Below are 27,915 nucleotides of genomic sequence, written 5' to 3'. Positions count from 1 at the left end.
CTCTATCCTCATCTTAGGAAAATTTTCTGTTATTACTCTTTCAAGTAGGTTTTCTATCCCTTCTTCTTCTTCTTCTCCTTCTGGTATTCCTATTATTCAGATATTATTACATTTCATATTGTCTTGCATTTCTCTTAAACTCTCCTCATTCTTTCTGATTCTCTTTTCCTTTATTTGGTCCATCTGGGAGATTCTTTCTACCCTGTCTTCGATCTCACTTATGTGGTCTTCCACCTCATCGAACCTACTCTTCATACCTTCTACTGTGTTTTTCAGTTCAGAAACTGTATTCTTCACTTCCTCTTGGCCTTTGCTGATGGATTCTATTTTCTTTTTCATGTTGATATAGTTTGCAATGGAGAGTTCATTGTAGCTCCCCTGTAGTTTCTGGTAGCTCGTTGTAAGCTCTTTGAATTTCCTGATAACCAGTGCTTTGAATTCCAGATCTGATAGTTGACTTGCCTCGCTTTCATCTAATATTCTTTCTGAGGCTTCCTCCTTTTCTTTCATTTAGGGATTGTTTCTTTGTCTTCCCATTGTTTGTGATGTTCTTCTTGTTGTCCTCTGCTTCTTAAATTGATCTGTTCAGGTTCCCGGGGTTTATGGTGTGAACTTCTGTGGTAGGATACCTGTGAAATTCAGTGGTGCAGTCTCCTTCAGGTATCTTAGTGTTCTCCGCTTCCACCTACTCCTTTCTTTATTGTGCATTGTGATCAGTTGTGAGGGAGGCAAAATGGTTTATGATAGTAGAAGATTATTTTATGTTATTTAGAGACACAGTGGGCAGAGAAGAAATAGACAATCTCTAGGCTATGTATAGAGTTAACTGAGCTCTTCGACCCAGCTTACCACTTTTAGGAAAGGGTGGGCATAAGTTAAGTGTCTTATTAAGAAGCGGGGACTTGTGAGTTGTATCTAGAAAGCAGTGTGATTGTGGGTGGTCAGATTTGAGGTAAGGTGACAGTACAGGTTAGTAACTGGGTGTAGCGTGTCAGTAAATAGAGTGATAGAATTCAGGCACCTGTAAGGTGGTCTAAGGTCCGAGAGATGTGTTATGAAGTATTTCTGTTGTACAGAACAGCTTTTATTTACAATAATATTAGAGCAACACTCACGTGATAGATTCTATGTGATCTGTCTAAATGGAGGTTATAGAGCTTGGGTAGTATAGCAAAGGAAAGCACGTGAAGTATAGAAAATCAGCAAAACACTGTGGAGGAAAGAGCAGTGGGAACCTGTCAGTTAGTACAGTATACCCAGCCAGGACTAAAAAACCTGTACAGAAAGAGGTGGGATACAAAGATATTCTTAAAATAAAAAGAGGAGTAAGAATAATGCAAAAAATAATAATAATACACCTAAAAGAAAGCTAAGCAACGCACAAACAAACAATCAAACACACACACACACACACACATACACACACTCAAAAGTCAGGAGAAAAGGGAAATAAGCAGAAAATTTGGGAAGAACAGAAGGACTAAAACCAGACAAAAAGGAACAGAAATTAAGGACAGAGTATTGAAAGATAGAGCAACAATACAGTTTACAAGATATAAGATTAATTATAAAAGAGGTTGAGAGAGAAAAAAGGGGGGGAGGGAAAACACACACACACTAGAGAAGGAGAAAAAAAAAAAGGAAGTACCCTTCCTTTCTTGGTTTCAAACTGTCCAAACAGGTTTTTCTGGTTGCAGAGTCTCTGAGGGCAGGTATGCAGGTGCATGAGCAGGCTGCCGATTGGTCTGTGGCTGAGCACAGCCCCTGGAGGCTGCCTGAGTCCCGAGGTATCCAGAGGTATCCAGCACCGTCCTTCTCAGTCCCGTGCAGGACCCAGGCGTTCCTATCCCTCCCCTGGATGGCTGCTGGGTGATTGGAGGCAAGCCGAGGTCTTAGAGCCCCTCAGTACACTTTCCGATAGAGACTTCTCCACAAAGCCTGTCTCTCAGCCCATCCCAATCCCAAAAGACCAGCAATGACAGTGTCCTTCTTAAATCCCTCGGGCTGGCGGACTGGCAAGCTGGCGGCCGCAGCGTCCGCAGTTGCCACCCTTTACCTTAACTTAAACCCACAGGTCTCTGTCTGGTATTAACCTGCCTGCCTAGATGGGGATGGGGGAATCAGTTCTCTCCCACGGAGTGTGTTGCCAACCCACCGGGTGCCGGGCCTCCAGCGTTCACTCCGTCACAGGCGACCCGGCCCTGGATTCAGATGGGGCTTCTATTTCCCACTGATGGTGCCAGCCCCCATTGCGCGCCAATTCTCATGGGTACTCACGCTCCACCAGAGTTCGCCTGCCCTGGGCACAGCCACTTTTGTCCTCACTTGCCTTCTGGAGTCCTTGCCGACCTGCCCCTGTCTGGTTCCTCTGTCACACTCTCTGGTCTCCTATTTTCATAAATGTTGGGGAACTGTTGGTTGATTATGCTGTTCTTCGGTAGATCCACCCGGATTTTCCACCAGATGCACGAGAGCTGGGTTCCCTCGGTGCTACTCTGTCGCCACCTTAGAAAACCGAATTTTATAAAGGAAGTTTTAATGAACATTTATCATAACTTTTACATGGCAGTTCCCTCATCCATTCTTCTCACTGTCAAAATGATCTACATAAACTCTAAATTATCCATTTTCATGGATTTTAGGTATTTGAGCATTTAACCTGTACATACACTCATGATGTGCAAGAGTGAAGGAGGCCATCTGTGGGTGTTCACGGTGGCATTGAAGGTGTGCTTTTTCCTTGGAGGACTTTATAGGGCTACTTGTGAGACAAAGTGCTATGTAAGTTTCAAATGTTCTTGCTCTACTACTGGGTTTTTCTGAAGTTAAAACCTTCTGGAAATTGGGCAACATACTCTAGAAAGAAGATGTGGGGAAATAGGAGCTCTTGCACATTGCTGTTGAGAATCCAAAATGACACACTTTCTATGGAGATTAATTTGGCAATACTGAGCAAGACTTGGATGTGACTTTACCTTTTCTTTTAACAAATCTTTATCCTAGTGAATAAACTTCTAGGAATCTACACCAAAGGTATATCCTGGTCAGAATACTAAAAGACATTTGCTTCAAGATTTTCACTGTTATACCATCAGTAATAGCAAAAGACTAGAAGTAATCTGAACATCCTTCAGTGGGAAACAGGTTGAGCATCATTATGAACTTAGCATGTGCTTTTCTTAGCTTACCTTTACCTATGACAAATATCTTTATTTATTTCTATCTGTTCAGTAAAAAAAATCCTAGTAAGAATAAGAACCAGATTGCAGCAAATATGCCAAACTCCCAGATAGTCTAGGAGAGGAAATATACAAGATAGGCAGGATTGTCTTTTCACATCAAAAAGTCATAGCTACCAAAACCTCTTATGGTCATTTCAAAGTAATGTATGATCCAACCTAACTATGTTTCTCTTGGTCAAAGAACATACATGAGCTGAATGTAAATAAGGCTAATAATATCAAACCCATGATTTTATTATTTGAAAAAAACTTGCTGATATTTTGAAGGACTCTAGAAAATCAACACATCATTTTGAAAGTGGCGAATAAAGACTTAAAATTGTTTTGCCTTTTCTAATTGGAACTGTACCTGAGAGTAACCAAATGATTGATGAAAGCCAATTTTTCTTTATGAAAGTCCTCTAGCTAAAATACAAAGGAAAAAATGATAGAACTGAAATATCACAACTCCTAAGGAATTTTTGCATCTAGGCATTCAAATGGTTAATGATAATGCCATGAAAAGATACCCTTATTAATTCTATGCCTCCTGATCAAATAACACACACTATGGTATACATCTATGAAGTAGTCTTTCCACCAAAAAAATCAAACCTGAATCTGAGCAAGTCTCAAGTTGTGGAACCCACAGAAGGACATGGCATGAATGCAATCAGTGAAATTCAGATTGAAGAAATGCTACAGAAAAAAAATGATTTGGTTTCTTTAACAAAAAATTACTAAGAATGAAAGGAGAGTTGATTAAGTAAGCTATAAAATTTTTCAAAAAAAAGTTTTAAGGCATATAAACCAAAGGCAATATATGAATCTTGTTTGAATTCATTTAAATAACCCAAATATCCTATAATTTTTTAAAGGAATATTTAAAGAACAATCAGGGAAATATGAACATTGTGTATTTGATGGAAAGTACTAGATAATTTTTATAGATTAGAAGCTAATTGATCTGTATTAGTTCCTTCCCTGATGAGACAACATATATTATTATTATTCCCTTTTTATTAAAATACTATTGTGCAAATGTAAGGTGTACAATATTTTAACTTGATGCACATACACATACACACAGTAAGATGGTTGCCATTGTAGTGATGGTGAGCACTTTTATCATGTTACATAATCGTCTTTTCTTTTTAGTGCTTAGAATCCTTAAGCTCTAGTCTCTTAGAAAGTTTGATGATTATAGCCCTGGCTGGTGTAGCTCAATAGATTTAGTGCGGACCTGTGAACCAAAGGATTGAAGTTCAATTCCCAGTCAGGGCACATGCCTGGGTTGCAGGCCAGTTCCTGCCAGGAGAGGCATGAGGGGCAACCATACATTGATATTTCTCTCCTTCTCTCCTTCCCTTTCCCTCTAAAGGTAAATAAATAAAATATGTTTTAAAAAAGAAAGTTTGATGATTATAATGCAATATTGTCTGTCTTCACTATACTGTTTACTATTCATGGCAAAGAAGACAACATAAATATATCAGAGTCAAAAGAAATATTTTTGTTATGTTTGTAAAGCTTTTAAAATATAAAAATATAAATAAAAATTACTTATAATCTTACCATTTAGATAGCTGGTTACCTTGTTTTCAGAAATATTTTATGCACATATTGGCATATGTATGTAATACATTTATTTTTCTTTTATGCTTGTGTGTATATTCTTTTAAAATACATTCTAGCCCTGGCTAGTGTAGCTCAGTGGATTGAATGCAGGCCTATGAACCAAAGAATCACGGTTTGATCCCTAGTCAGGGCACATGCCAGGGTTGCAGGCCAGTTCCCCGAAGGGGATACACGAGAGGCAACCATACATTGATATTTCTCTCCCTCTCTCCTTACCTTCCACTCTAAAGATAAATAAATAAAATCTTTAAAAAATGCATTCTAAACATCTATAGATACACACTGTAATGCATGTTATGGTATAAACATTGCATCTATACACTATAATGTATATACATACTATAATGCATATTATAGTATAAACACTTTTTTCCTCACTTTTTCTTCATATCTTAAAAATCTTTTCATATCAGGATATAGATATGCCTCATTTTTTAAAATGCTGTATAATCTGTAAAATGGATTTACCATCATTATTTGCATGTCCTCCTACTGATGGACATGAACATTGTATTTGATTTTATATAATGTAATGAGTATCCTTATAAGTACATCTTAGTATAATTTTTCAAGCGTATTCATAGTGAAAGTTCAGGCTCAGTGAAATTACAGGCTTAGAAATCCTGCATTTTTTTCAAGAGGGATTTCCAACTTGTCTTCATCAGAGGTTTCTCCAAATTAACCTCTGTCCAGAACACAGGAGAGCTCCTGTTTCTCCATGTCCTCACCAACAGTAGCTCTCAACAGGCTCCAGTGGAAATTCTCCACTCTGGTACTTGAATGAGGAGAAGTCATGACATGCTAATTTAGAAATAAAATCCCTCCCTCTAAATTCATAGTAGCAAAGAGCTGTGGTCTCAGCTCGATTCCAGTGTCATCCAAGCCAGTTACCTATCTTTTCCTTCAGCTTGTCATGCAAGCTGGGGCATGTCAGCTACACACACACACACGCACACACGCACACACACACACACACAATTGGGTATAGTTTGATAAACTGTTGAAGTTAAACTTTTACAAACCTTGGTTTTTAAATGTTGTTATGGTAAATCAGTTAGGGGGAAATAATACTAGTTTGGCTTTACTTCTTTATGAATTTCACACCAGGGATGCTTTGGAAAATTACTCCAGAGCCACAAAAGGAGACAGAGGATGGTCAGTTGTGCCAAAGGATGGTTTTAAAATTCAAATTTGTACTGAATGAATAGGATGCTGTACCCTAGTCTCCTCTTCATCCATTCTTCAGGGGACTCTTCTCGCAAGGGCTAATGCCTTCCCTAAATGGAAAAACCTGCCATGAGCATGGTTGTGCAGAGTCCAAAAATCACAGATAATAGTTTTATCACTTTAGCACACAGGACAACATTAGTTCTTAAAATTTCCATAAAGGCTTCTGGGTGAAAATAGAAATGCTCCAGCATTGAAATGAGACTATCCAGGAAGCCTACAAATTGAATTTTGAGAGTTGACTTGAAGAGCATTTAAATAATTATCCTGGCAGGATTTTATTATAGGCCCCGAATGTTTTTTCTCTCGTAAACTTGGCTGGGCTTTCTGTACACAGTATGTTTGTAAACTGCATGGGGTTAGACACAATCTGGCGTCCACAATTTCCTAACTTGTGATTCTAGAGCAAATGCGTATTTAACCTCTCTCTACGCTAGAATGTTTTTTTAATATATATATTTTATTGACTATACCATTACAGTTGTTCTATTCCCCCCCTTCATTCCCCTCCACCCTGCACACCCCCTCCCCCACCATTTTCCCCCCTTAGTTTATAACCATGTGTCTCAAGTTCTTTAGATTCTATATTTCCCCCACTATTCTTGCCCTCCCCCCTATCTATTTTCTACCTACTGTCTATGCTATTTTCTGTATCTTCTCCCCCCTTCTCCTCCTCCCACTCCCCTGTTGCTAACCTTCCATGTGTTCTTCATTTCTATGGTTCCGCTCCTGATCTAGCTGTCCTCTTGGTTTACTTTTGTTTTAGGTGTGGTTGTTAATAACTGTGAGTTTGCTGTCCTTTCACTGTTCATATTTTTCATCCTCTTTTTTTTATATAAGTCCCTTTAACATTTCATATAATAAGGGCTTGGTGATGATGAAGTCCTTGAACTTGACCTTATCTGAGAAGCACTTTATCTGTCCTTCCATTCTAAATGAAAGCTTTGCTGTATAGAGCAATCTTGGCTGGAGGTCTTTGGATTTCATGACTTGGAATACTTCTTTCCAACCACTTCTTGCCTGTAAGGTCTCTTTGGAGAAATCAGCTGACAGTCTGATGGGTGCTCCTTTGTAGGTGACTGTCCCCTTATTTCTTGCTGCTTCTAGGATTCTCTCCTTCATTTTAGTCTTGGCTAATGTAATTATGATGTGCCTTAGTGTGTTCCTTCTTGGGTCCAACTTCTTTGGGACTCTCTGAGCTTCCCAGATTTCCTGAAAGTCTATTTCCTTTGCCAGACTGGGGAAGTTCTCCTTTATTATTTGTTCAAAGAAGTTTCCCACTCATGGCTGTTTCTTTTCCCCTTCTGGTACCCCTATAATTCATATGTTGGAACATTTAAAGATGTCCTGGAGGTTCCTAAGCCTCTCCTCATTTTTTCTGAATTCTCATTTCTTCATTCTTTTCTGGTTGGATGTTTTGTTCTTCCTTCTGGTCCATTCCATTGATTTGAGTCCCAGTTTCCTTTCCATCACTATTGGTTTCCTGTGCATTTCCCTTCATTTCAATTAGTTTAGCCTTCATATGTTCCTCTAATTTGTGACTATAATCAACCACTTCTGTGAGCATCCTGATGACCAGTGTTTTGAACTGTGCATCTGAGTGGCTGGCTATTTCTTTGTCGCTTAGAGTTATTGGCTCTGGGGCTTTGAGTTCTTCTTGAGCCATCTTTAGGGCTGTTCGTGCCTGTTAAGTATCAGGATCAGAGACCTAGGTGCTCACCAGAGCAGGGCAACTCAGTGGCTGGGTTGTGACGCTGTGTGTGGGGGCGGGGTCAAAAAGGAGCAATGGCGGTCTCCTCTGCTGCCTCCCGCTGCTGCAGCCGCAGCTGCCACCGTCACCGGGGCCAGCACATTTTGTCCCACTGCAGGCAAATGTGCCACCTCCGTCAGCCCTCTGCCACTGGGTTTGCCCCCTGGGGCCTGTGCGGTCCGTCTCACTGTGCGCAAATGTGCGACTGCAGTCAATGTGTCCCGAACCCAGACTGAGTCCCTGCCTGGATCGGAGGATCTTTCCTGTGGGACCCTGCTCAGCTGCTGGCTCCGTCCCTCTTATCAGTCCCGGTTGAACGGTTCGTTGTTGTCGGACTTCCGTATAATTCAATTTTCTGTTCTTTGGCTGTGTGTTTGTTCTCCAAACCTTTGTTGTATTCAAACTTGGTTGTGGGAGAAGGCACAGTGTTTCCACCTATGCCTCCATCTTGGCGGAAGTCCTAGAATGTTTTTTCTCTACTCAATATCCTCTTTTTTAATGACAATTTTGTTGAGGTGTTTTGGCACATCATATAGTTTACCCATTTCCAATGATCTTTAGTAATTTCCTGAGTGGCACAGTCATCACTACAGATCAATTTTAGAGCCTTTTCTTCCTTCCAGTACAATCCTTCATGCCCCTTTAGAGTTTACTCCCATTCCCACCCTGAGCCCAATTTTCTGTATCTATAAATCTGCCTTTTCTGGCAATTTTATATAAATGGAATTATAGACACATGATTTCTTATGTCTGGCTTCTTTCACTTTTAGCCTAATATTAATGGGGTTCATCAATGTAGTAGTATGTGTTAGTAGTTTCTTCCTTCTTAGTGCTGAACAGTGCTCCATGAGTAGTAGAATGTTCACTATTTGTTCAATAGTGAACATTGACAGTTATCAAACAGTATAAAACATTAGAAATTGGGAAGTGGAAGTCTTCCAATATTTTCTTCTTTAAAATTATTTTTGCTATTCTAGGTGTTCGGCATTTTCTCAGATTGTAGGACTTGCTCTAAATTCACATGTGATATTTATTGCAGGCCTGCCTGAAGTCTGTGCATTTTCCATTTGTGTTTTCCTTCAGTGTGTTTTTAAACTGATTCTATCTTTGAAATCAATCAGTTTCTTTTTCTCCAATATCCAATAGTTTTGAGAAGCAATAACTAATATCAGTCATGTGTTTTCTTTGCTTTGCTAGAAGGAGATATAAGAACCAACCCTTGCTTAGGCAGAGTCTAAGTTAGGATTTGGTACAACAGTTCTGCAATAGGCAGTGACTTCCCTTGAGGGTTTTTTTGGCTGCAACCCATAGGAAGTAAGATATTTTCCACCACAACCCTGTAGATATACTCACAGAGTCACACATTGTATTCACAAGAGCAAAGTTTCATAAACAATGGTTAGCCTTACACGTTAATAACATTTATTCTAAGTTATTCAATCTATTTTATTTCTTCAGCAAACAGCCAAACTGATTTCACAACCCATTAATGAGTGATGATTCACAGTTAAACAATTGAATAATATTCTCAGTCTCTTTCAATATTCAGATTCAGGTTAATCTCAAGATGGCTTCCATGAGACAGCTTCAAGCATGTGATTTCTTTGAACTTAACTGGGTAAACATCCTAATTTTTAAAAGAGAAGCTAGGGAATGTTTTGTATCACAGACCCACCCAAAACTTGTGTCTATAGCTCAGTTGGTTGAAGCACTGACCCATGAACCAAAAGGTTGGGGGTTTGATTTCTGGTCAGGGTACTTGCTTAATTTGCAGGTTCAATCCTTGGTGGGGGTGTGTATGGGAAACAACACATGATGTTCCTCTCTCACATCAATGCTGCTCTCTCTAAAGTCAGTACACATATTTTTATAAACATTTTGAAACTTGTGTGTTAATCTTGCTTTTCTCTTTCCCTTTAGTTCATTTTTTCTACAACTATTTGAAGAGTATATACTTCAGACCTTGTACAGGTACAGAGGACTCAAAAATGAGTAAAAGCTAGCATGCATTCTCATATCATGGTGGGAAGGAAGGCAGTTCCTCCAAAAGCACACAGATAAATATTTTTAAATTATGTTGAATAGAAGCGGTGAAGTGGACATCATTGTCTTGCTCCCTATCTTAGTGGGAAAGCTTTTAGTTTTTGCCAATTGAGTGTGATGTTGGCCATAAGTTTCTTGAATATGGCCTTTATTATGTTGCAGTATGCTCCCTCTATTCCCACTTTGCTAAGCATTTTTATGATAAATGGGTGCTGTACTTTATCAAATGATTTCCCTGCATCTATTGATATGATCATGTGATTTTATCTTTCCTTTTGTTTATGTGAAGTATTACATTTACTGATTTGCAAATATTGTACCATCTTTACATCCTGGGGGTGAATCCCACTTGGTCATGGTGTATAATCTTTTTAATGTATTGCTGGATACAGTTTGCCAATATTTTGTTGAGTATGGTCGGGGGGGGCAGAAATGGACACAACTGTATTTGAACAATAAAAAAAGAAAAAATTTAAATTACAATAAGTTCTGGAGCAAGACTATGGCATTGTCTGTGAGCCAGGATTTAATGTGGATGGTGAGAAATGTCTCTGTGAGAAGTGATTCTTGGGTGGAGACTGAAACATTGGTAGAAAATAACTAGGTGGTAGACAGCATTGGGTCACACCACATCACAAGCTTCTAAGGCTAGAGGAAGGTGTGAACCAGTAATTGATAAATAAAAGGGAAAGACCTTAAAAGTAAGTCTGGAAAAGTAAAAAGGGCCAGACCATACAGGGTCCTGCATACCATGGAAGAAGATGGAAGGGTTTTACAAAGCTGAATAACAAGAGACTCACATTTAAACGTGTAACTGTGGTGTGTAGAGTGGATTGGAGAGAGATAAGAATAGCCTATTGCAGTGGTCTGGGTCAGACATGGTAGAGGAGGGTGTGGTAGGGGGGTGGGCTTTTGTTACTTCCTTTGTCTTACTGAGCATACTTTGCAATGCCTTTCATGCATATCAGGACCAGAGTTGTTCATTTTGGAGCTGGCAGCTAAGAAATAAATAAGCCACAATATAGCATACCAAAAAAAAAGTTATGGAAATACAAGAGTAAGTCTATGTCATGAATGGTAGAGATACAAAAAAAATCTCTTACTCTTTTCTTTAAAAAACATCAGAGTATGATAGGAACTTGCATATTCTAGTTATCACTAAACTGTGGTAGACCCACATAGTATACCGGGGACAGTTCTGGAAAATAAAATACTTATTTCCTTCCCTCTGAGAGTTTCAGATCTGAGATAGAGTTTCAGATCTGAAGTGCTGAAAGAGAAAGATGATTTTAATGGTCAAACCATGATTAAATTAATATTCACATTGAGCAAGGGAAGCATGTTGCCTCTTTCCTTGGCTTCTTTTTTCTTTAATTCATAATTCCCAGTATGATTGAACCTTGTTGTTATCTTGCCACAATGGGCATCTTTTTTAGTTTGTTCTTTGAGTAAAAATAGCTCAACTGAAGTCCCAATAAAAAAGTTTGTTCATTGAGTTTGATAAAACCATTGTCCCCCCTTTGAGTTAAATGGCATGATGAGACAGAGTCTTCTGGTTTGTCACCTGATTTCTGCCTTCCACCTGCCTCCAGTGGGGAGCTGAAGGCAGCCACAGCTGCTCTGAATCCCAACTCCATTTGCATAGGCTGTTTCCATGGGCATCTAGATATGTTCGTAGTTGGCATTCTTTTCTTCCTTCTTTTGGTACCTAGTCCATATCCATCTCACCATCCCTACCCCATTCACTGGCCATCCCCAAAGACTGCTCACATATCCCCTGAGCAATCTCGGTTTCTATTATATTAGCCAAGTAGACCCTAAGGTACAACGGGTCCCACACATGGTTATGTATTAATTAGTACCTTGTTGCTTACTGAAAGAACTATAAAACACAACCAATATAATGTTTAGTGGTGAAGCTGGAAAGATTATGAACCACACAGCCCAGGAACCTTCCCTGGCACCCGTTAAACCAAAGACGAAGATGACCAGCCAGTCATTGCATCGAGGTGAAGAATACCATTCCCTAAAAGGCAGTGCCAAAGATGCGTTTCTTGTATTTTTACATTTCTGTCTAAACTGCTCCCAAGGGCTTACTTTCTGACATCTTCCGTGTGACTCAGTCTTCCATAGGAATCATGATTTTATCTATTGAACAAGTAAACATCAGGACAGTTATTCCTCATTAGAATGTTACCACCTCAGATTAAAGCTTCATAGATTCCATAGAACTTCTCTTGAGACTTTTTCATTTGTTTTCACTGAAGTCCCTTCCTTATTAACTTTTAGCATGATGATCATTATAAAGAAGATAAGTACTAAGTACAGTTCTCCCATCGTTGATATTCTACATTTGTTTCCCAAGCAAAGAATCTGTTACTAGGAATTGTTTTGTATCTCTGGACTCTGCTGGCAAGCACTTAATTCCTACTTCAAGAAAAACGAAAGTGTGATATGATGTCAAAAGAAACATGTCAAAACAGTGTTGCTACTGAGACCTCTATTGTGATGAGTACTCATGTCTCTATTTTGAGAGAAACAAAACGAATCAAAGCAGGAGAAATGCATTTTCACAGGAGGTTCTTTGCAAACAGCAGAGGCCAGATCTGCTCCCCTGTGGCTCATTTCCTCTTCTGATCCCTCCTCCCTGACTGTGCTCCTTTAAGTATGAAGCCCATGTCTGATCCTACATCCTGCATAAAGCCCTTTGGTGTCTCCCAGATACCTTTAGACTCTGAATGAGCTCCTTTCCTGGGACCTGCTCTTTGCCCTCCTTCTCTAGGCTCAAGCTCCCCCACCATACCTGTTATTCCAGAAATCCCAAACTGTTTTCTTTCCCCACTCACACTCTTCTATTTCCCATGTCTATGCTCAATATGTGCAACTTTTCTCTTTCAAATCTGACTTTTGGACCTGGAGAACACTTGAGCTCAATCATCTATTGGGCACTTGACCTTGGGCAAGTTACTTAATCTTCACTGAGCCTTGATTTCTGCATTTGTAAAATGGGAGCATGAGAGCAGCCTTGTGGAACCAATGGGGTAACAATGTTGCGTACTTCTGAGCCTGCCCCAGGGAAGGCACTTGGTAGAAGTATCAGTGGCATTACCTTTATTCTTTAGTTATGATTCTTGTCACCGTCCTTTAGGATTTAGCTCAGGTTGTACCTCTGCTGAGAAGCTTTCCCTTACCTCCCCATTCCAAAGACTGAGTGAATTACTTCCTTGTACTGTGCACTTTCTTCTTTATTGCCCCCTTTATATCTTTTTCTTATCACTACTGTGGGTACATGATTTCTCACAGTGTTGCTGGGCAATGAAGTTGTTAGCCTGGAAAATGGGCATGAGAATGCTTCAAGGATAAGGCCTCATAATCCACATTTTATGGACCTCCTGCAACAATGTGGTTAGGATATGCTTATTAATGACAAGTGAATAAATGAGTTTTCTTTATTGCCTTGGCTTAATAGCTTTGTTGGCTAACTGTTAATGAGTACATAGTATATGCTGGGTATGACTTAGATGTTATACTTTATTCTTTCTATGATAAAATGTGATAGATATTCTTATTATTCTGATCTTATACATGTGGAAACTAAGGGCCTAGGGTAATAGAGTGAGTGGTAGACCATCTACTCCCAAAGCCTGATCTCTTAGCTGGACAGAACTCTGCTCTGATCTGCAGGGGTGTTGTTTGCCTCTGGGACTCTTCAGTGGGCAGCTATATTATATACATTTCATTTCTAATTCTATTCCAGGTACTCCTTCCAAGATGAGGAAGACATGTTCATGGTAGTGGACCTCCTGTTGGGTGGAGACCTACGTTATCACCTGCAGCAGAATGTCCATTTCCATGAAGACACTGTGAAGCTCTTCATCTGTGAGCTGGCCATGGCCCTGGACTACCTGCAGAGCCAGCACATCATTCACAGGTCAGTCAAGTCAAGGGGACAGATAGCCTTGGGCTGAGTGCACAGGAGAGAGTTCACAAGGTACTGTTGAACATGATATTTAACCCTCACATAATTCTTATAACAGCTCCTTGGGGTAGGTTTTGGTCTTTATTTCACAGATTAAAAAAACAAAACAGCTAGGCACATTCTGTCCAAGACCAGAATCAATGAATATTAGTGCTGTCTTATAACTAAGGTTAGACAAAGAGGAGAGAGGTGACATACAGGAACTCAGCAAATATTGAATGCATGAATTGAAATAGAAATGAAGGAAATTCAAGGGAAGGAAGAAAATTCTCTGGGAAGGAAATTAGAGCCCTAACATATGCCTGTCCTCCAGGCTGTGTTGAGTCCCTACTGTGTGTGTTGCAAAGATGTCAGCAGTGGGGACGTGTCTCATTCACTGGGGACATCTGTGTTGAATAAAGATAAACTAATACAGTTGAGCCTTGAACAATGGGAGGGGGTCAAGGGTTCTGACCCCTTATTAAATTGAAAATTTGCATATAACTTTGACTCCCCCCAAACTTAACAATCATCCTTCAGTATCCTCAGTTTCTGGCATGAGAGGGTTAAGATTGTTTCTAGCCCAGCCCCTGAGACCCACTATGCCTGCCAAAATTTACAGATGTGCAGGTCCCTTAAATAAACTGGGGCAGCACGATGCATACAGTATGCTGTCTCTATCTGGGAATTCCTGACCATGGACAGAAAATACTGTATTTGCTCCATGGTTGGTTGAATCCACAGGTGCCAGATTGTAGATATAAGAATGGCCAACTGAGTGTTTGATGGAAAAAATCCACATGGAAATGGACCTGTGCAGTTCAAACCCATGCTGTTTAAGGGGCAACTGTAACAAAGCAGCCATAAACCCAAATAGGGGGTAAAATATAATAATATTTTACATTTGTAAAGCAATTGGCAATTTTAATGATGATTTCCTGTACATCTCACTTGATCTTTTATGATGTGTTTAGAACACATATAGTTAGATCAATACTAAATGTGAGAAAACCACAATTAGGGGACCTTAAGTTATCATCCAGGTTACTGATAAAAGTTTGAACCTAATCACCATCAAAGCAGTGACTGTTTCCTGATGACATGCTGGGCACTGCTAAGTGCTTCGTATGTTCTCTTATGAAATTCTCAAAATCACAGGAGGATTCCGCACATCATGACAGCATCCCTACTATGCAGAGGAGATCACTGTGGCTCAAAGCTTTGCCAAGGACAAACCTCTGACAAATGGCACTGTGGGATTTAAACTCAGTTCTTCCTGGTCCTAGAGTCAGAGCTCTGTCTGCAGCCCCACTTGCATTAACGGCACACATGAAATGTATGCATTAGTTAATTATACATCATTAAATGAAAAATCACCGCATGTGACTGCCACTGTCATCTCTAATCCTTGAAGAATTTGTTGAGTTTTTAAGTATCAATACAATTATGTCTCATTTAGTAAAAATTTGGCTAGGTAGAAATTTTGCCCAACAGGAGTTAACATTTACGTGAAATTTATCTGCCTTAATGCGGAGCCTGTGATGAAGAGGTAACATAATCACTGATGGATTTTCTGTTCAGGCACCATGGATCATTTTTTTTTTGGCTTTGGCTCTGTACACTTACACAGCTATTATTGAATTTCCTGTCTTTAGAAGGGCCTATTTGTATTGGAAACGTGCTCTTCGGAAAAACGGATAAATGAAAAGCAGACCAGCAAATCACGGTGTGGGCTTACAGAAGTAAATTTGCTCACCTGTTGTTTTGTCAATAACTGGAGTCCTGTTCACCAAAGATCTCTCTCTCAGCCCAGCTCCCATGCTGGTTCCTGGTCTCCCCCAGTGCTTTCCGAGACTGTTTCAGGTTTTTGTCCTGTGGAGTCCTGCCCAGAGCCTCCATGCTCACTCATCCTACCCCAGACCACCAGCCCGCAGTCTGTTTTGGTTGCTGATCTCAGAAAGGGGACAGGAACTATGGGAAACCAAGCCTTTAACCTTCTCCTTTCTCTGTTTGAATCTGGGTCCCATGTCCTCTCTCTCTGGGGTTCACTTTCCCTGTCATCACAAGTCAAAATGCCCTGAGCGTTTCTGCAGTATGCTTAGAACTGTGTTCCTAAAGGAATTCCAGAGGAAAAAACCCAAACCAAACAGAAAGAAAAATGGATGTGATTGGTATCCTTAAGGAGTTTACTAATCCCAAGTATCATTGTTCTTATCTTCTTTTCCTGTTTATTTTTCCCATCATAATTTTGCCACTCTAGTAAGAAACTAAGGATTAATTTTCTGTTCCTTGCCCTTCACATACCCACAGTTATTACTTGGTGCCTGTCTTCAGAAAGGCCTCTTTATAAACTGAAATGTCTCCTCACCATGGCAAATGAGTGGAAGGCAAACACAATGATATTTTGAACACTGTGTTAAATGAATGGCATCCTGCTGGGATCACAAAAACAATTCAGGTGAATTTCTCATGCCTGTAAGGCTCCCCTACCTCCTCAGGTGCAGAGCAATCAGAGCATCTTGTACCTCTCCTGAGGAGTTGTGACATTTATGGTGCATAATTAAGTAATGTCCATTTGCTCTACTAAGCTGTAAACTCCATGAGTTAGGGCCACGTATGTTTTGCTTTTCACTGTATAATCAATGTGCAGCAAGAATTATGAGGGAATTGACTCTGCCTGAACCACACAGATGACCAAAGTTACCTTTGGACATGAAAACCAAACATTTTTAGACCTACCTTGGTCCTCTCATTGGATAATCACATCATCCATCATCCAAACCAGAGTACTCCTGAGGATGAAAGGAGCTACTGTTGTTAATTATGCTGGGATAACAGGCAAAACTCAAAAATATGCTGGAAAAATCTGGACACACGTCAATATTCAGGCTTTCCAAGCCAGTAGTGACTATATAGGCATTTTAATTGTGAGACAGCTCTATCAACTGTAACTTTCTGCCTTCAGTGTAATGGGTATGAGTTTGAAATGCTATCAATTTGAAATGGTGTCAAATAGATTAAAAAACATGTACATGGTAACATTAGCAGTGCCTCTTTGTCTGTGACATTTAAAGGGTAATGATGGTAGCACTCTGAGGGTGGGGCAGTTAAAAGCATGAAGAACAACAGTGAAGAGAGAGAGGCTTCTGAGGATATAATTCTCTTTCTAAAATCACTTTCTTTAAAGGAATCAACCAGGCAGCTCAGGGTGGGGTTAGGGGTTGTGGGGTAGAAGAATTGGGGGAAAAAAAAAGAACTCAGGGGCACAGACAACAGTGTGGTGATTGTGGGAGGAGGAGTTTTGGAGGGGGAGGTATAAGGGGGATAAATGGTAATGGAAATAAAAAACAATAAAAATAAACTATTAAAATAAAATATAAATATATTTTTAAAACATAAGGTAAAATCAATAAGCATGTTCTTGGGTGAGGAGGGGAAAAAATAAGGATCAACTAGTTCATGCTGGATTTGACTGGCTCTAAAATAAACAAAACAAAACTTCTCTCAGCCACTTGAAAGACTGGATTGCAAGACACCTCCTGAGTTCCAACATACTAAAGTGTGAGTGAAAAATAAAGAATCTATAAAATACAGTAGATTCCCCAGACAAGGAAAGACCATCTGTGTAAACCTGCAGCTGCCAAGTATGTGACTTCCTAAATTTAGATTAGAAACATTTTGTCTCTGGACGTGATAGAATATTCGGAACTATCCATAACAGTCAGCAAATATGTGTGTAGCAGAAGGCTGCCATTTTCTAGGAGCTTCCTGGGCACCAGGCACTTCACTAAGCAATTGTGAATTATTTCACTCAATCTGCCCACAACCCAGGAGGTTGATGGTGTTATTGTCCCTATTTTACAGTTGATGAAACTCTGGCTCAGGAAGTAACTTAGCCAAAAAGTTGACAAAGCTCACTTGATGGGAGTGGAGAGGTCCCAGCCACTACCTGCCCTGTAGATGCTGAGCACAGAGTCAAGGGTGTGGTTTGTAAGGCAGGACCACTTGCCTCAGGCTCCCATGGTCTGGTTGTACCATGAAGACGTTACATATGGAACCAACAGACGACAGAATGGTCTCCAGCTAGAAGCTAAGTTGTGCAAGAAAAGACCAAAATACTTTAGCAAAGAAAATGGTTTGGAGTAACAAAACAAAATTTCTTGAGAACTCAGAGGGTTTAAAAAGGGTTCTAATAGCCAAAGCAGGAAGAAACATCTAGTCCTTGTAAAGGGAGCTAAATGAGAGAAAGTACTCATTTGTGGTAAGCACGAATGGGCTGTTTTAATATTTTGTCCACATTGACTTTCCTGCCAGCAGTGTCTAGCCATTTTTAAAACATCGTAGGTCCTATTTCTGCCATAAATTTCAAGTAAGACATGAATGGATTTTATATTGAGTGGAGTTTTTAAAACTCCACAGACTTGAAATTTTCACTTACTTTCTCAAGTATGGAGAATATTTAGCTAATTTCCCTCAATTTTAGAGTTTTTCCTTTCTATACTTTGTGAAAGACATAGCATGGCATAATAAATATTAATTTTCAATTATACAATTAGACAGTTTTTAGTCAAAATGTCAAACAATTTAAGCCAATGAGAGGAATTGTATGGAACAATTAAATAGCAAGTCATCTTGAATCAAAATACCAGTTGAGTGGATATGTGATTGTTTCCCCCTCTTTTGAAAAATTACCACCACTCATGAAGCTATAACTCACTACTTTCTAAATTCCCATAGGAACTGGATAAAAATCTAATTGGGAAACATGTATTAATAATTACAGTATAGCAGAGAAAGAGTTGCTGCAATTTTATTTCCAGTCAATTACAGATATGTTGAAGTAGGAATAAGAAAATTTATGACTGTCAAAAACCAGACAGCTGGAACTTTTGTTCGTCACCTTTGTTGCCTTTGCTGTGATCACAAGAACCAGTAAACAACACCCAGGTTCCTCTTAGAGCTTCTGAAAGAGGCAAGTAGGAATCAGCCTTTGCACATCCCCTCTGGATCTGCAGTAGCTCCTATGTTCCTATCATTTTTTCTAGAAATCATCATCTTGACAGTGAAAGGAAAAACTCAGGAATAATGCTTCTATCATAAATACCCATTCAGAAACTGATTCTTGAGCTCCTTTGCCAAACAATATTCTCAGCACTGCCCCATAGTGGTGAAAGGACAGACAATGCCCCTGTTCCCTGGACTGATAATATTAGTGTGGAAGGGAGTCGTGAAAATACCTCACCACTGACCTCAGAAAGGCATAGTATTCGGTGGCATGTACTATAAAGAAAACAAGCAGCTGTGCGTATGCCGTGAGCTGCACACTCACATGTCTCTCACACTCGGTTGCATCTTCACAAGGGTCATAGTCATACTTCTATCTGCAGTCCCTGGATGACAATTTGTTTGATGAAAAGCTGTCTCTCCTTCCTAAACTGAAGCCCTTATAGGTGAAGACACCTCACTTACATTCTTATCCCCAGCACATACTGTAATCCAGAGTGGTTGCTGAATAAATTCATTGACTGAATGACTGAATGAGGGCCTTATATACAAGTAATCCTTGGATGAATGTAGATGGTAATGGTTGCGGTCAAAAATGTTTCTGAAATTTTCCACATATTCTCAATGTTCCTATGGCAAATCAATGGGGTGTGAGGCTTTTCTCCATGCTATGCTAGGATTTTATGCTGTGTAACAAGTGACTACAAATGTAATGATATAATACACATTGATTATGTCATAGTTTCTTTGCTTCAGGAGTCTGGGCACATTTTAGCTGGGTTATTTGCAAGGCTGCAATCAAGGTGTCGGCCAGAAATGGGTTCTCTTCTGGAGACTGGGCTGGACAAAAGTTCACTTCCAGGTCCATTCAGGATGTTGGTAGAATTCATTTCCCCGTGGCTATAGGATTCAATTTTTTTCAAGTTCAGTGAGGAGAGCAAAACTCCAAGTGAGTCAGCTAGCAAGTCAGAGTACATGTTATTGAATAACATTATGTAATACAATGCAATCATGAGAGTGACCTTTTATCAACCTTTACCATATAATGTTGGTTAGAAGCCATGCAACCAGTCCACACTCAGGGGCTGGAGATTATACAAGACATGAACGCCAGGGGGTGGGGGTCATGGGATAACCATGAAGTCTGTCCACCATACTTCCTCTAAAGAAGTACTCCAGACTTGGACACCAGTTTTCTCTGTGACCTTAAATGTAGCTTCGAACTTGTCTGTTAAGAAAAAGGTCATATAATCAAGAATTTTTTTTGTACCTAGGAGACAAGGGTGATGTTGTTATTGGTGGAAAATGAGGCCTTTTAGTATTGTAAGAAAAGGGGTTTTCTGAGACCTATATGAAAGGGTCCATGGTGAGCTTTACTGATAATGTAAAACAAAGGGGGTTCCCCTCCTGACTTCCTAATGTCCCATCTCTGTTAATCTTGCCATGGAAAAGGTTCAACCTTGTCCTCAGCAGGGCCAAGACAAAAGGCAGTTTGCAGAGTTTATGATCCACATTAAAGGAGAGTCCAGTCCAGCATCTGGCTGGCTTAGCATGTGTTTCCAGCTGCAGTCCATGGCTGTGCTGCAGTATCAGGCTCCGTCCTGGAGCCTGCAAGTGAAATCTCCACGGCAATGGGGAGAATAGGTGTGTGCTCTGTGAAAGTATGGGTCACTGATGGTGGAGGGTGATGGAGAGAAAGAGAGACAGACCATATGCTTCTTTTTTCCCCTGGGATTATATTAGCTTGGGCTTGGGCTAGACCAGGTGCTTTTTCAAAAGAACCAAAAAACTGTAAAAACCAAAAAACAAAACTGTACGGAAGGCCGACAACCAAGGAGTTAAAGAAAACACACAGTTAAAGAAAACGCTGGTCTCGTCTAGACCAGTAGGAGGGGCGGAGTTGGTTAGGCAGGCAGAGAGGACTTGTGGCAAAGTAGCAGCAGGGGGATCAAGCGAGGAGGTGGCTGGTGGAGCGGGCGGTCCCACATTCACACACAGATAAACAAGAAGAAACAACTGGAGAGCAGGACAGACTGCACAACCCAGGGCCCCAGTGCAGGGAAATAAAGCCTCAAACCACTGATTGAAAACACCTGTGGGGGTGGAGGCAGCAGGAGAATCTTCCAACCTCACAGGAGAGTTCATTGGAGAGACCCATCCACCCAGGAATCAGCACCAGAATGGCCCAATTTGCTTGTGGGAAGCAGGGAATGTGACTAAAATCTGGCAGAGAGTGAAGCAAGCACCATTGTTCCCTCTCAGACCCCTTTCCCACATATAGCATCACAACACAGCAACACGGGTTGCTGTGCCCTGGTGAACACCTAAGGCTCCGCCCCTCATATATAACAGGCTCATCAAGACAAAAAAAAATTGCCCAAACAAGAGAACAGATCAAAGCTCCAGAAGAAATACAACTAAGCAATGAAGAGATAGCCAACCTATCAGATGCACAGCTCAAAATACTGCTGATCAGGATGTTCACAGAACTGGTTGAATCTGGTCACAAATTAGATGAAAAAATGAAGTCTATGCTAAGTGAAATAAAGGAAAATGTACAGGGAACCAACAGTGATGGGAAGGAACTGGGACTCAGATCAACGGTGTGGACCAGAAAGAAGAAAGAAACATCCTACCAGAAAAGAATGAAGAAACAAGAATTCATAAAAGTGAGGCGAGGCTTAGGGACCTCAAGGACATCATTAAGTGCTCCAACATCTGAATTATAGGGGTACCAGAAGGGAAAGAAGAAGAGCAACAAGTGGAAAAGTTATTTGAACAAATAATAAAGGAGAACTTCCCCAATCTGCCAAAGGAAATAGGCTTCCAGGAAATCCAGGAAGCTCAGAGAGTCCCAAAGAAGTTGGACCCAAGGAGGAACACACCAAGGCACATCATAAGTACATCAGCCAAGATTAAAATGAAGGAGAGAATCCTAGAAGCAGCAAGAGAAAAGGAGACAGTTACCTACAAAAGAGTTCCCATCAGACTGTCAGCTGATTTCTCAAAAGGGACCTTATAGGCAAGAAGGGGCTGGAAAGAAGTATTCCAAGTCATGAAATACAAGGACCTACATCCAAGATTGCTCTATACAGCAAAGCTTTCATTTAGAATGGAAGGACAGATAGAGTGCTTCTTAGATAAGGTCAAGTTCAAGGAGTTCATCATCACCAAGCCCTTATTACATAAAATATTAAAGGGATTAAAAAAGAAGATAAAAACATGTATAGTAAAATGACAGCAAACTCATAATTATTAAAAACCACACCTAAAACAAACAAAGAAAAACTAAACAAACAACTAGAACAGGACCAGAACCACAGAACCACAGAAATGAAGATCACATGGAGGGTTATCACAGGGAAGTGAGAGGGGGAGAGTGGGAGAAAAGGTACAGAGATTAAGTAGCATAGATGGTTGGTAGAAAATAGAAAGGGGGAGGGTAAGAATAGTATAGGAAATGTAGAAGCCAAAGAACTTATCTGTACGACCCATGGACATAAACTAAGGGGGAATGTATGACCCATGGACATAAGTGAAAGGGGGGAATGTGGGTGGGAGGGGGTTTGCAGGGTGGAGGGGAGTGAAGGAGGGAAATGGGACAACTGTAATAGCATAATCAATAAAATATATTTTAAAAACACAAAAACCCTGCTCTTCATATTAGGCTCCTTTAGTTTTACTCTTATGAAATAATAGGCACCCTCAAGTCAGATAAACTCTTTAGTGCTATTTACCCAATAGCAACAGATATTAGTTTAGATATATATTTTCAATTGGTTAGTGTTGTGGGTGATATTGTGTCCCCCCCCAAAAAAAAAGATATATTGAAGTTCTAATCCCTAGTATCTCAGAATGTGGTCTTATTAGGAAATAGGATCTTCATAGAGGTTATGAAGTAGAAATTAGTTAATTGGGGTGAGCCCTAGTCCAAGGTAACTGGTATCCTCATCAAAGCAGGGAACTCAGACACAGAGATAGACATCTTCAGGGTGGAAGTATTGTGTAGAGACACAGGAAAAACTCTATGTGAAAATGGAGAGTTGGGCAGAAAGCCACAGATTGTGAGAAAACTAACAGAAGCTAGGAATAAGCAAGGAAGGATCCTCTGCTGTAGGTTCCAGGGACGGAGGTGGCAGGAGGTGTGGCAGAGTCCTGCTAACACACTGACTTTGAACTTCTAGCCTCTAGAACCATGAGACAATATATTTCCAGTTCACTTTTAAAGCCACTTAGTTTGTGGTACCTTGTTATAGCAGCAGTAGCAAACTAATACAGTATGTTTTAATAGTTTTATTAGCTGCTACGATTTCAGTCTTTGCTTCTTTAGAGGGTACTGCTCAGATCAGCTCTGTCTTCAAATATATTATGGATGGGAGACCAGGTAACAAAACCTCTTAGAATTGTTTGTAACATCATGGTAGTCCAGTTCATTAGCTTTAGTATATAGTAACTTATTTTATGTTGTCCAGAGACTCCCTTTGCTTAACTTTGTATTTCATATTTGGTGAGGTATTTCAGAGATTTGTTGCTTTAAAAAATTTCTTTGGCCCAAGGTGTTTTGTTTTGCTTTTAAATATCTAGAGGGAATTTAAATCTTTTCCAGATGATCAAAGCTGTAAATCCAGTAGGGGAGAATTAAAAGTCCAAAATAATTCTAGATTATCTGATTACCTATATTATGCATGTGTCACTTGGTGCTGGCTTTCTTCCTTGCAGTATATTGATAACGTTCTCTGTTTATTGTAGTGGGGTGGTAGATTTTGGTTTTAGGCTACTCTGTTCTGTGGAGTGTTTAAGAAAACGCCCCTTCTCTTTGGTTTGATAAATCTTCTCAGTAGCTCCCAAGCCCTTGCACATGTTCCCTGTTCCTAACTCCCTTAGCAGAAGGGCAACTGAGCCTCAAAAACAAAACGGCTCTGTGGTAATGAGGGTATTAGGTTGATTATGTTCTATTCGGCACCTGCTCCCAAGCTACCAAATAATGAATGAGCATGAATTACACATTGTGAAAACAGGAGACTCTGCCTTCTGTATTGTGCATCAGGCCATTTGGAACTGTGCTTTTCACACAAGGCCATCCATTTGTAAAAACCCAGATGAAAATGCAGAGAACTGCTTGTTTCTCAGTTAACATTTAACTAGACTGAGCTGAGCTTTTGACAATTTCTATAAGGTTAAGGGTTTCATTAATATGCAACCTGTGATTTGGTTCAAATTAAACTTCACTTTCCCTGGCACACACCTTAGTACAAAGCTTAAATGTTATCCTTTCAGGTTTAGTCATTTAAAATATTTTTTCAATGACTGTTGACATTCAATATCATATTAGTTTCAAGTGTACAGTATAGTGGTTAGACTTTTGAATGCTTTACAAAGTATTCCCCCCAATAAGTCTATTACCCACCTGGCACCATATATAGTTATTGACTACAATAACTATAATAACTACAATATTATTGACTACATTTCCTATGCTTTATTTTGCATCCCCTTGACTATTTTGTACCCACCAGTTTGCATATCTTGATCCCTTCCCCTTTTGTACGCATCCCTCCAATCCTCCTACCATCTGGAACAATGAAAATGTTCTCATAAGTTTGTTTCTGTTTTGTTTGTTTATTCTTTTAAGTGTCCATATATAAGTGAAAATACATGGTGTTTGTCTTTCTTTGTCTGATTTATTTTACTTAGCATAATACCCACTAGTGCATCCGTGCTGTTGCAAATGGTGAGATTTCCTCCTTTTTTGTGACCGAGTCATAGTCCCCTGTATATATGTACTACATCTCCTGCATCCAGTTGTGTATCGATGGGCACATAGTTTGCTTCCCTTTTGGCTATTATAATAATGCTGCAGTGAATGTAGTATTGATCACTTATTGATATGCAAAGTACACATTTCTTCTGGAAGCTTTGCCCAGGGCAACAAAGAAACTTCTTTCTCAGAAACCCACAGCATAACTCTTTTTCTTAATCAGAGGCTTAATTTGGGTCTTTTGCCCATCCCTGAACCAATAACTAGGACTGTGGGATGGGACAACTTTTTGTAGCTTAGGTCTAAGTTGAAGAACCTTCCATTAAAGTGGAGTAGGCTTCCCCTAAGCACATGGACTGGTGTGTGTGTGTGTGTGTGTGAGAGAGAGAGAGAGAGAATGTTAGAGACCTAAATGCACATTATACAAGGTTGTAAGTTGCTCAAGATCACAGAACTAATAAGTGCTGAGCTGATATTTGAACCTGGGTCATCTGACTCAAAAGCCCTTATACTTAACATCTAGGATCTACTGCTTCCTAAATAAGTCTAGTAACTCCTGGAGTTAAATAGGACCATTTGTGGTTGAGACTATTACCAACATTGTTTTATGTACTAACATATTCATATAACCTAAAATTCATTATATATGTATATATACATATATATGGTGTGTGTATATGCACATAGAGGCATACACACACACTACATAGCATAATACAGTATAGCATATATAAGGCTCATGTTTGGTCCATATGCTGGTATGGCCATACCAGTTGCAAAAATACTGAAATACTTGTATTTCATTGCCTTGGTTAATAAAGAGCTGTTGCCTGAGCCTAGCTGCTTCCCAGTCCCTTTCCTGCCTCCCGCATCCCTGTCTTCTTCTCTCCCATCTCATCCCTTCCTCCCTTGTTGCAGCAGCTAAAGTGTTACCTCCTTGCCCAGAAGGGGTGCCTCAGGGACTGCTTCTATGCCTCTACCATTGTCCATTACAGTTGGCCAATGGCTGTGGTGTCCTGGCTGTTATATGAACATCACCCCTGACTATATATATACTACAATGCCCACAATACTTAAAATGTAGTGCATTATATTATATGTATAGTTTACTCTTACTAGTAAGAACTATCAGGCACTGATGTGTTAGTGTACACTAGTCACTGTTCTAAGTACTTTACAAGTGACCCATACTTAATTCTCACAGCAACCTCATGAGGTAAGCATCAATTAAAAAAAACCCTCTTAACTAGCCAAGGTAAAATATGGTCAGGATGGAGTTCAATACCATGTCATCTGGTGCCGGCATCTCTGTTCTTTACTTATGCTCCCTGACTGTCAAGCTATAGGAGATGCTGAAATTTACCTTGCCTTCTTCCTTGATAACTGAACCCCAATTTGGCAGCAAGGTGGCCAGTCCCAGGTTGGGGGATGATTGGCTTCATCAGTCATGGAAGTCCCATCTCCTTGCCCACATCAAGGCCTCCTTTAATGTGGGGTGTGAGCCAGTGTGGCCAGTGGGACCTATGAGGGACTCTACTGTAAGGGCCTTTGGAGAAATGTTTGCTTCCTGGATAAAAGATTATAAACCCAACTGGTGCTGCTTGTTTCAGCTTCTTCCTACCCTAAAGGTGTATATGATGTCTGGAGCTGGAGAAACTACTCTGAGGCCATGAGGCAAAAAGCCAACTTGTCAAGCTGGCTGAGTAGAAAGACAGAACGGGTCTGGGTCTTTGATGGTAGTTGGAACCACTGCATGGACCTGGACTGTCTCGTTCCCCCCACAGACTGTTCATGGAAAAAGCACTGCTTTTTGCTGTCTACCTGGCAGAGACCACCAAGAATATACCTGTCATCCAGCAAAATTGAGTTTCCCAGTGTTTGTTCCCAAATAAAGACTGAATACATAAGGAACAGTGGGGCATCTCAGAAGAGCATGTTAGGAAGGGCTTCGATAGGACTGGGGCTCTGTTAGGTGATTTGGGGAAGATTTGAGGCATCATAATTTTCCTCAGGTTTGGGTGCTGGCAGAGAGAGGGGGGAGGATTCTATAACTGAGCATCTTAATAGTTTTCATCTGGGAGGCAGGAGGAATGGAGCAGGCCAGTGCAGTCACTGGTCAAGACTCAGCATCGCTCCTGTTGGGCAGGTTGTGGGTGGGAGGTAGGGGTGTACGGTCAGTTTTATACTTTGCACAATGCTCTTGCTTTTGTGCTTAGACATGATTCCATGATCACATGGTTGTTTTGTCCTCTTGGTCACAATCACAAAGTGACCTTGTCCAGCGCTGGTGGTCAGCAAAGCCCAGATCTTTGCAACACAGCAGCTCCTAGCTGACAGCTGGCAGAGGCTGCTTGTGCTTACGCATACTCTCTACTTAAGCCAATGGAGTCAGGTTTCTGTCACTTGTAACAAGACCCATTCCTGACCGGCTCACTAATTAATACCAGTGCCAACTAGTCATCCTCATGCTGTAATTTTGCTCATTTAAGCAATTTATAGTAGCACATTCCTGGGCCTGGATGGCTACCTCAGTTGGTTAGAGCATTGTACAAGGATCAACCAATGAAAATATCAATAAATGGACCAGCAGATCAATGTCTCTCTCTCTCTCTCTCTCTCTTTTCTCTCTCCCTCTCTCAAAAAATGAATAGATAGATAGATACATATTCCTCCCCAAGCCCTCTTTGGCCACAGCATCTGCTGAGAAAACTTATGCTGGTTTTAATTGCTTTGCCCCATGCCCAGTTTCTGTTTTTTTCAACAGGGTTATTGCCCCTGACCTAAGGTTTCCCACTGTTACCAAACAGAGGTCCAAGGGGAGCAATATTTGGCCCACCCAGGGGTGCCAAAAAAAACTGTTACAGAACAGATACACCGGGGTCGGGACTCTAGAGGATGGTATACTAATACCATCTGGACCCCCTACTGGGCCTGATGGGCTGCCGCCAATTGGAAAGACATCTCTCAATGCCAGAGATTTGTGAAAAGGAACCGAAGTGTTTATTTAATGCTATTCAGACTAAACATCTTCATTAAAATATTAAAGTCCTTTTGGATATCTACCTACACACACACAGCGCTCCCTTATGCCCCTGTCCTAATTCCGGGTACCATAACTCAGGAAAAGAGCACTCGTCCGTTTTTCCAGGCCACTGGTACCATCAGCTGTGTCGCTGTCCAGGCAGGATCTCCAATTAATCCAAAGCCATGTGGCACCTTCTCATGGTCCACTGGTGAGAGTTCTTTGTACCCATTTTTTTCAGGTAAAGTCTCTCCTGCTTCCCAGGCCACGCAGCCAAAGGGAGCACCCCAAAGC

The 27,915-nt window shown here is 40.5% G+C and overlaps 1 protein-coding gene across 1 annotated transcript in view; it reads left to right on the top strand.

Moving 5' to 3' along the window:
* The window catches only part of STK32A (serine/threonine kinase 32A), a 111,036-nt gene that overhangs the window by 46,478 nt on the left and 36,643 nt on the right, over window positions 1–27,915 (top strand). Inside the window, 1 exon segment of the mRNA XM_037044988.1 lies at window positions 13,637–13,810. Within this exon segment, the coding sequence (XP_036900883.1) occupies window positions 13,637–13,810 (174 nt within the window).

The sequence above is a fragment of the Sturnira hondurensis genome, unplaced genomic scaffold (genome assembly GCF_014824575.4).
Source record: "Sturnira hondurensis isolate 20B ecotype Veracruz unplaced genomic scaffold, ASM1482457v3 Scaffold0004152, whole genome shotgun sequence".
Lineage (NCBI taxonomy): Eukaryota > Metazoa > Chordata > Mammalia > Chiroptera > Phyllostomidae > Sturnira > Sturnira hondurensis.
Note: the sequence above shows the minus strand (reverse complement) of the source record. Positions and strands in the feature narration are given on the sequence as shown.